Source organism: Pinus tabuliformis, chromosome J, assembly GCF_031772625.1.
Source record: "Pinus tabuliformis cultivar Carrire ecotype Pingquan chromosome J, CPIR1, whole genome shotgun sequence".
NCBI classification, from domain to species: Eukaryota; Viridiplantae; Streptophyta; class Pinopsida; order Pinales; family Pinaceae; genus Pinus; species Pinus tabuliformis.
In genome coordinates, this window is record NC_142295.1 from 994726708 (window position 1) to 994737472 (window position 10765).

Genomic DNA, 10765 nt, shown 5'->3' on the forward strand with positions numbered 1-10765 from the left:
GACAATATACTTTTGGCTATGGTTCAGTCTCCCATGTGATAAACAAACCTTACTTATTATAATCCTCTATGTAAACCCTAATTTTAGCGAATAATAGAGTTCACAAAAAAAAACAACACTGATGAAGTCACCAATAAAATGTTATCACAAAGATTTTGTGAAACTTAAACTTCCCTTAAAATAGTTTAATTCCTTCACAATTAACTTCCATTCTCATTCTCTCTCCGTAAAATTTAAACCCAACCCTAATAAAAATTAACCCCATACACTAACTAATCTACACCTATGATTCAATTTTTTTTTCCTTTATTTATGTTAAATTTTACTATTAAAAAATTAATCCATCACTAAAAACAAAGAACACGTGGATTCTCTAGATGAATAATCTTGACCGTCCATCCAAAAAAACAAGATGGACGGTCCTCCAAAACCTAGCAAAAAAGCATTATCCAAATATATTGGAACGAGAAAAAGACACAAACACACCATATCACAATCATAATCCGCTGTTTCTATTCTTCGCAAATTCCCAGACGTGGATTAGGTCAATAATCATTGTTTTCATTTTAAATTAATCAATCCATCTAATCCCACCTTTAACTCGAGTTGACGCAACTCACATATTCACTAACCCGCAAGGCACCGACCAAACCGTGTCCCCACCACGGTTAACCTAGACCCCAGCTGCGGTTAATTACTCCTCGCGCACACGGAGAACCAGTCTTCAGACGCGGTGCTGCCTCGTTCCGCTGTTTTTCTTCTCACACGCTTTCCCTCACTCTACTCCTCACAGACCAACGGGCCTCGATCTTCGTTAAAGACTTCGGGTGCCATTGATTCGCCAGCAAGTTTGCAGGGGGAAATACATATGGTCTTTTGGTTGGGTGGTTTTGGTTTGGATTGTCAGCGGAATCGATACCAGGTCTGTTAGATGGTAGTGAAAATGATGAAATGGCGGCCATGGCCGCCCATGGCGACGAAGAAGTTTCATGTTAATATGGTTGTGCAGAGCTTGAAGGGCCTCTCGTTGGCCGCTGATGACGAAGAAGAGAATCCGAGATTGACTGTCGAGATCAAGTGGAAGGGTATCAAGGGCAAGCTCAGCTCCCCCTTCAAGCGGCGTCCTGTCAAGAGGAACTTTACGGCCGAGCAGAGCATCGGGGAAGATGGCGTTTGGGAGTGGAACGAGGAGTTTGATAATGTTTGCGTTCTCACCATGTTCAAGGATAAAGAGAAGGACACTTCTGCGTTTCAACCTTGGGATGTTGGCTTCTCTGTCATCAGTGTAAGCTTTTTTAGGTTAATTTATTTTTTTCCCCCTCTTTTGTTTAATTATTTTAAATCTGAGTGTTCATTTATTTGGGGATTTCCCATGGTGTTTGGATTTTTGATAGATAGCTTCTCTCACTGGTATACTGAGTGTGCCCATATAGGTAGGGCCTGCTTCTTCCTCAGATAAGACCTGACGGGCTTTTATATCTGAAATTTGACTTGTGTTGCTGAAAGAATTGGGTTTGTTTAATTATTGTTTGATGGTGAACACTGAAGACACTGCAATTCACAATTACTACTGCATTCTGCTTTTGTAAAACAGAACAAGGTTGCTTTGGCTTAGGTGTCAGGTTTATGAGGTGATTATTTCACCAAAATTGCGTAAGATTTGGGGGCTTATGGCTCTGAATTTCATGTCACTTGTATAGCGGAGACCGCAGTGAGAATGAAGCCTCGGGGTACATAGGTAATACTGCGTCGACCTCATCAGTGAACTGACAATGAAGAACTTGGTTTGAAGAGCAGTTTTCTGGGTTTTTTTCGTCAAAAGGAGATCACGGGTCTGTCGTATTGGGTGGATTTAGTGGTGGGTTAGTTGAGTTTCATAAACCCATATTCTCGTGGATTTCTGGGTGGGTTTGAAGAGTGCAAGGGTACCCAGGTAGTTGTAGGTTTCAATTTTATTTCGGCCCTTTTGGGGTGAGTCTGTTGTTTTTGTTTGAAATTGAACAGCATAGGAAAAAACTGAAGACCTGCCCTTGACAGAAAGGCTGCTGAGAGACTTGGCCTTTTGGTGGTTGGCATCTTTACCACTTTGATATTGAGGCGGGGATTGGTACCTCCTAAATCCCCTCAAGCCACACTTTTGGATCAGGCCTTCTATCTGGTTCTCACAAATCTGTAGGTTGCTAAGCGACATGCCCTTACATGATGAGCATGTACTGGTTTGATATTGAGGTGTGGATTATTTTTTTTGACATCCCCTTCAAGCCACACTTCGTATAAGGCCTTTAGCCGCTGCTTACTATGAACAGGTGGCTCTACTATTCTGTTGAAAGTTCAACAGGCCAGGATTCTGTTGAAAGTTCGACAGGCCAGGAATCCTAGCCAAATCTGATGGGCTGCCCTACAACTAAGTTACATGCCCTTTCACCATGGGTGTACTTACTGGTTTGATCTGGAGGTCTGAATTGCTATCTCCAACACATCTCCAACACACCTGGAGTGACACCTTGGCTACAGCTTCTTAGCTGTCACCAACCAACCTAAAGACTTCGTACCGTGTTGGAAATTGGACAGGTTAGGAATTCTTGTTATGAGGTTAACCTACATGCCCTCTCATAATGCCCATCTTTACCGGTTCAACATCAAGGTGTGTACTGTTATCTCCAATTGATATGGATAGGTTCTATGCCGGTTTGGAGAATTTTTAGTTCTCATATATGCCCGCTTCGCTTGTGGATGTTTTGTTTTGGGCAGGTTTGGTGGTAGTTTTGCAGAGTGTTAAGGGCGTATGCTTTTTTAGATATCTGTTTTATCTACTCACCTGAATTTCTTGTTAGTTTCTGAGTACCCACTATTATTGTTCCTTTTTAAAAAAAAAAAAATTCTGACATGGCTGCCACAATTTCGTGTGTCAACTGTCTAATCTGATTTTTTTGGAGTGGGTTAGCAGAAGCTCGAGTACCTGAATAGGTGTTTCATCTGTCAAACTGAATTTTTGGTGTCCTTGCATAATGTTGGGTACCCATACTCTCTTTGTTATATTTGGCCAAACATAATTGTTTTTGGTTGGCTTGGTGATTTACCTTGTGCCAGGGACCTTACTCTGCTGTGAGATTGCAGAATTTAGAGTTCCCACACTTAGGCTGTTTTAGTTGGTCTTCCTGATTTTTTTGATCAGCTTGCAGAATTTTAAGAATCTATATTATTGTGGATGGCATTTTGGCCCAAGTGTCTTCATAGGCTGTAGATATTAATTACTGCTGTTTTAGATAGCTGTTTCACCTGTGCATTGTAAGATTCTCATTATACTTGTTAAATTTCAAGTATCCAGATTCTCTTAGATGGTTGGTTGTTTGAGGCTTTGAGCTGCCAGTGAAGCAGTTGTTTTCATTTGCTTTGCAGTAACAGTATTAGAAATCTTTTAAATGTTTTTTGGAGCTGCCTATGAAACTGAAATTCTTGGTGGGTTTATAAAATTTGCAGTAACTCTGTGCTAATTGATGACTGTTTCGGCTATCTTGAGTTTCTGATATTGGACCTTATGGCATGCAATCGTGTCCAAAAATGAACTTTCTAGACATGGATTTCCTGCTCTAGCTTTCCAGCAAGCCCTTGATGACTTTTGCTTGTGGTGTGTGGAATGATGCAATTAAATTTGTGCATGGTCCATTGATTGTGTCGAGGTTTGTGTAGTGTCTCATATGCAGAGCAGCTGATGATGCTACAAGGTTATTGCACTGCGTTGGAGTGGAGCAATCATTTATTGTCTGCTTGTAATAAGTATGTCTTTTGTGATTTTGTATTTTGTATGTTGTAGTGTCACCATTTAGTTTATGATTGCTGTTGAGATCTAAGCAGTGTTTCTATGATCCCTCTCATAGTGTACCACTGATGCTAGGATCTGTCTGATTCTTGGTATTCTGCAGTATTGGTGGATTTTATGCCAATGTGATGTTTTGAATGTGATTGGTTCTTTTCCAGTATATTTTGGTCATATCTAGTGGGGCTTATGCAGTGTTCTGTATAGGACTGCCATCAACATACTTCTTGTGGGGTGTATGTTGTTTATGCTGTTTACTGGCACAGTCTCCCCATGGTGTATGGACATCTTAGTGTTCTGTGTGATCTCAGTGTTCATTTTGCTCAGTCTGAGATGTATGTTGTTCTGTGCATATTATACTGGTCACTGGCACAATCTACCCATGGCATTTGGACATATTACCGTTCTTTGTGATTTTAGGGTGTAGTTTGTTCATGGCAAGTAAGCTTATTTAATGCCTGGCCTGGGATTAATCACAACTCAATTGCTAAAGGAGATCTTATTTAATGCTTGGCCTAGGATTAATCAGAAATTAGTTGCTAAGGAGATGCATTTGTTTTTGTGCATTTTATGCTGGTTACAGGCAGCATTGGCTCATTGCATGTCTACATTTTAGTGTACTTTTAGGTGCAGTTTGTTCATGTGGTTGAGGTTTATGCAGTTCTTTTGTCAAACACTAGTTATGTACACCCCTACTGTGGGATTTACGAGTCGTTTGTAGCAGATCTTGCTGATGCAGTTTGTTCATGATTTTGGGATTAATGCACTATTTCCTTATTCTGCTTGCAATTTCCCATTTTAATAGGGGTTAAAGCCTATTGGTGGTTTATTTCACATTGTATTGTATTTGTTAACATTGTATGCCTGTAGTGGGGTTACTGCCATTTTGCCAAATGCTACTTGTATACACTCCACCATGGGATTTATGAGTCATCTGTACCAAATCTTGCCAATGTAGTTCATTCATGACTGTGGGACTAATGCTCTATTTTCTGAGTCTGCTCTCAATTTCCCATTCTTACAGGGGGTTGAAGCCTAGTAGGCTAGTAGTAGTCTGTTGTTCATTGTATCTTATTTGTTAACATGCTATACATGTAGCAGGGTAGCTATGCATGATATGCCATTTTGATTATGATAGTATGCTTGCGCCAACTTATGCTATTTTATTCTTTTGGCATACGGGTCGTTGGTGTTATTCGATGTGTAGTATAATGCTAGTCGCAGAGAAAGTCCCCACTTCTAGTATTCAAACCTATTTTGTGTCTTGTGCTGCACTGGATGGTGCCAAATGTCTTTCTTGTCTTCAATTATGAAAAACAGGAAATGGGAAATGGCTGGAAACATGAACAGCCAAGGTCTGGCAAGGAGAGGAAACTTCAGGTAGACTTAGGAAAATGCAGGAAATGGGGAAGTATGGTGGGTAAGTGGGGGAACTGATGTCAGTAAATGGGTTTTCTTGAAAACAGGAAAAATTTTTGAAATAGTTTTTTGTTTTTTCCTTCATACCTTATGGACTTTTACATAAAATATGTAAATCTTGAAATTCATAATATCATTTACAGTTTAGACAAAAGTAATACAGCACACATTTATAAACTCTCTTGTTGTCAAGTATTTTGACATTATACAGCCTTGTAATCTTTACTGTTATCAAGTATTCTCCGACTTTCAGTTAATTAGTCATCAGGCTCATGTATTTACTGTTCACAGTATACAGGTTTTATCTTTTCTCCTCTCTTCACAAATATGGTATGTTTATCTAGATCAGTGATTATAATTTACAAGTCACAACCTAGGATTGAATTTGAGTTTACTTGAGGAGTCATGATTTTGGGTATTGGTACGTACATATTGTCCGGTGTCTAAGATTTAGATATTTGAAGTTGAGATGGAGTATCAAGTTTTGGTATTCATGCCATTTTCTCTGTTTTCCTGATTTTTTAACTAAAAGAAGTTGGAGAAATGTGGAAACTTATGATAATTTTCACAATGGCCAGAGATTGCTGAGCTGTTTCCAGCCTTCTAGAAACATTCTGGAAGCCATTCGCAGAATCTGGAGATGTTCTTGTAAGGGAGACATCTCCCACACTGGATGGTAACTTTTTCTAAAATGCATAGGTTAGTTGTATACTGCTCATTTTGTTGAGATCTATTTTCATGTTTTTTGCTACACCATAGAAAGCTAGACTCTTCATGTATTGTCAGGACCCAGGCTCTATGCTACAGCATATAATGATAGAAGTTATGACATATGACTAGGTGCTACACTGCTCTTGTTTTCATTGCCTATGGCAGATACATTATATATACCAGTGGGTGGGTGCTACAGAATTTTTGGTTTGAATGCCAATGATTTTGTTGTGTCATATATTCTAAAATGTTGGACTGCATTTTTGATTTGGAAAGGTATGGTTTCAATGCCCATGACATATAGATTATATACCGGTGGGTGCTACAGAAATGTTGGTTTAAATGCTCATAATGTTGGTCTTTATTGTTTGGATAGGTAGCCGTTACAGTTCTTGTGAAGGACTGAATTCATGATAACTGGTCTGGGCACAGTGGCACTCACCATTATAAGGAGACAAAATTTTGTTATGGCATAATGATGACCTGGTTGTATATAGGAGTATTAATGCAGCAGAGCAAATTTAGGATCAACAAATATAGTCTACTTGTCTGTTTCTGAGTTGAGTAATATATATAACAGCATATTGCTAATGTTTGACAAAGCAACATACCAAGTTGGTGAGATTGGAACTAGGTTCCACACATGCACATGCATTGGCCCGCAAGTAAACTAACCAGAAAGAAGAGTGACCCCTTCAACATGTACAAGGCAAACCTACACATGCACATGGAAGCCAGTAAAAAAAAAACAATCCACTAAACATGCATAAGACATATGTAGTACTTTGTGGACTCCTTTGTAGTTAACCTTTTAAAAGTAGCTCCTGTACCAGGGCCTTGCTTCTAATGGTGGGAGCAAACATGCTTTTTCTGCATGCCTTGTGCATGTAAATGAAGTTGAGTGCTAATTAGGATGTGCATCTATTAGATCGAAAATATGTTTGCAAATTTCTTATTTGACATATGTTTGCCATCTCGCAATTGAAAGACTCTTAGAGAGAAAATTATGTGGCATCAAATAGAACAACACAACATATGAATAATTTTTGATCATATATTCTAGTATTTTTGATATGCTCTGTTTCAAATTGGCAGGGTTTGACTCAAGAATCAAAGAGCAAGCCATCTGTTATAGGAACAGCTTCCCTCAACCTCGGGGAGTATGCATTGCCTATGGAGAATAGTATCAAAACTACCAAGATTCCTGTATCTTGCTTTACTGGAGGAATGGCACCTGAAGCAGCACTTACTGTAAGTCTTCCCTTCCCTGTGGTATGTGTGCACCTTTGCTAACATCTAGACATACATCCAAAGCCTTTGCTAACATCTACACATACATACACTGTTTCTGTTTTTTGTATTTTCTTTGTAGCTAAAATTTCCTTGGAGTCCTTTAAAGATCCTTGGTCATTCATTCCTCATCTTGTGTTGTGTAGGTTGCTCTCAATTTTGTGGAGCTTCGAACTGGTCAGGAAGTAATGGACCCAGTTAATAGAACTATTGTGCCATCATCACCTTCGGATGGAGAACCATTGTCAGAAAAGGAGGAGCTTTCTGCTCTCAAAGCAGGTCTGAGAAAAGTTAATATTTTTAGAGATTATGTAGGAGCAGGAAGATCAAAGAAGGCTTGTAGAGAAGAGGATGGGAGTGATGGTAGATTGTCTGCAAGGAGTGATGGATGTGAATATGTATTTGACAGTGATTCTGTTGATGAATGTGATGAGGATGAGGCTGAGGATAAGGATAGATTTAGTTTTCGGAATTCCTTTAGTTATGGGACATTGGCTGCAGCTAATCGTGTTGAAGGAGCTCTCTATTTGGACTTTAGAGAAGATGGAGTTGATGACAATTGGATCATCAATCATAAAGCAAATATAGAGTCAAGTTCCAAGGTGATTGAGGAGCCATGTTCATCAGATTCTGATTATACTCTTGTACAGCCTCCTTCCATGCGGAGCCTTCTTTCTTGGAAAAAGAGGAAATTGAATTTTCGGTCACCACGAGCAAGGGGAGAGCCGCTGTTGAATAAAGCATATGGAGAAGAGGGTGGAGATGATATTGACTTTGACCGCCGACAATTATGCTGCCCTATTGACTCTCTTCCTTTGGTGCTCTCTCTCTCCCACCTGTTTCATTTGCTGATATTGTTTACTGAATATTTGGTGGCAGTATATTCTATGAGTTGGGGTGCATAGATATTGGATATAGGTTTTGTTGCAAGTTTACAATCTCAAAGTTCATGGTTTTATTTGCATTTATCGCTCTTCGGTTTTCTTCAATCCTCATTATTGGATATATGATGTTAATATTTTCTTTCTGGATTGTAAAACATGAAATTTCAACTGTCTGGTTCGTGATTCCCGGCCTTTATCTGTAGTTGCAACTAAGTCTTATAGCTAAGTTACCAGGAATGGTCATTAACAACAGAGGATATGTTTTGCAGTATCATAAGAATGACAATGGAGTAGCGCAGGACAGATGTGAATGTTTAGACTTTGGCGATGACCATTTCACCATAGGCAGCTGGGAACAGAAAGATTTTATTAGTAGAGATGGTCAGATGAAGTTGTCGTCCCAAGTCTTTTTTGCTTCAATTGATCAGCGTAGTGAAAAGGCTGCCGGGGAGAGTGCTTGTACTGCTTTGGTGGCTGTTATTGCTGATTGGTTGCATGATAATCCCAATTCCATGCCTATAAAATCTCAGTTTGATACCTTGATACGAGATGGATCTTTAGAGTGGAGGAATCTTTGTGATGTAGAAGCTTACAGAGAGAAGTTCCCAGACAGGCACTTTGATCTGGAGACAGTATTACAGGCAAAGGTACGTCCTCTTTCTGTGGCCCCAGGGAAGTCCTTTGTTGGTTTCTTTCAAGATGAAGGAATGGGAGATTCCTTTGAATTTCTACAAGGGGCTATGTCTTTTGACAATATCTGGGAAGAAATTACTAGTGCATGTACTGAGGAGGCTGAGAACAGTGAACCACAGATTTATATTGTCAGCTGGAATGACCATTTTTTTGTGCTCAAGGTTGAAAAGGAGGCATACTACATCATTGACACCCTAGGAGAAAGATTGTTTGAAGGGTGCAACCAGGCTTATGTCTTGAAGTTTGATAAGGAGACAACTGTCTATCAGTTGCCAGAAGAACAGAAGTTGGAAGACGAAAAGTGTAGCAGCACACATCAATCTGCACCAACAGAGAATTTGAAATCTATACATGTAGACATTTCAAAACCTTCACCAGCAGCCAATGGGAATAGACCACAAAAGGAAACTCCTAAAGATAAAGAGACAGATTCATCTGAGATTGTTGAAAAAAGAGACTGTAAAGAAAGGTTGGTTTGTAAGGGGAAGGAGTCATGCAAAGAGTTTATCAAGGGATTTTGGGCAGCACTTCCATTGCGGGAGTTACAGATTGACATTAAAAAGGGGTTGATGGGAAGGATCCCACTACATCATAGACTGCAAATTGAGTTCCAGTTTACTGTTCGTTCTTGCTCAACCTCAATGGATTTGGTAGTGGCCTAATGTGTGAGTGTAGTTTGGCATTTCTGTATAGAGTCTTGTCATTATAACTCAAGCTTGACTGGGTAGAACTGCCCATAATACATCATACTGACTCATTCTTTTAACTGGAGAAGATTTGGGATTGTACCTGTATAGATATTGTAATAATGAGCAGTGTCTTGGTTTTCTAATTTAATTAGGCAACAAGAAGAGTCTTCTCAACAGGGGTGAGTGACAGACAAGGGTTTTAGACGTGGAGTTTGGACGGGGTAACAGGGACAAGTGCTTTGTATGTTTTTCATTTAGCAACTTACAGTATTGTTAAGCAGGACATTTTCTAAACATTTACCCAGTGCTGTGTTTTTGGCAATGAAATCTGAAGAAGGTTATCATCCATATCCCATCTTCGTTGGTTGTATGGCACTGTTTAAGGCCTAAATTGATGATTTTATCACCCTGAAAGCAGGTTACTGTTTCACTTCAATAGGGTTTCTGTCTGAGTGAAAGAGGATCCCAACTTTGTATCAACTACAAGGTAATATGTCAAGATCTGTCACTGCAAGTTTTAATTGCAATATTATGAGATGCAGGATACAAGATAGGAGACCATTTATACCAGCTTGTAGAATCCCAAGGATTATGCTTTTTCAAGCTTTTTGTATCTTCCTTTCGAGAGTTCTATATTTATTATTATTGAATGTGGTGTCAAATATAAATGTCATATTGGTTGTTTGTTCTCACCATGTTAAAAGTGCTGTCTACTGCTACTATGTTGTATGAAAAAAGGCTATCTTCACAGAAATACTATTCCGTTCCTTACCTGAAAGAAATTTAACTTGTGAACTTTTATGTTTCATCTGATGGAGGTATGCATCTCAGGATTAATAACAAAACGGGCACTTTTCCTTCAATAATATTATTAAACATTTAGTGTATTCTATATTCAACTGTTTATGACATATATATATGCTTTCATCATGCATGGTAAAAAAGGGTTCTCATGGCACAATTGGTGGATCGAAATTGGATATTTATATAAATGTGGTAAGAATAAATTTAACCTGAATGTTAGATGGCCTATAATTATATGCATGATCGCTGTATTTTATCAGTAAGCAGCCAGTGCAGAACCCCCAACCTGTAGTGAAAACTTGGGCACCTAATAAGCAGAGTTATGTTTGGGCCCTGAACTTAGTCAGCTGAAATTCCAAAACCCTATTTATATTTTGGCAACAGGTGATTGACAGTAAAATCACACCCAAGCAATGCTAGTTAAGACTAATTCTGATTGTCACAATGCATCCTTTTGC

At 39.0% G+C, this 10765-nt stretch overlaps 1 protein-coding gene across 1 annotated transcript; it reads left to right on the top strand.

Moving 5' to 3' along the window:
* The first annotated feature begins 699 nt into the window (after window positions 1-699).
* Window positions 700-9851, top strand: LOC149230183 (uncharacterized). The gene is made up of 4 exons (XM_089378885.1): window positions 700-1285; window positions 7043-7198; window positions 7384-8055; window positions 8391-9851. The coding sequence occupies exons 1-4, from the start codon at window positions 932-934 to the stop codon at window positions 9474-9476; spliced, it is 2268 nt and encodes a 755-aa protein (XP_089235011.1). The 5' UTR covers window positions 700-931; the 3' UTR covers window positions 9477-9851.
* Window positions 9852-10765: the final 914 nt, after the last annotated feature.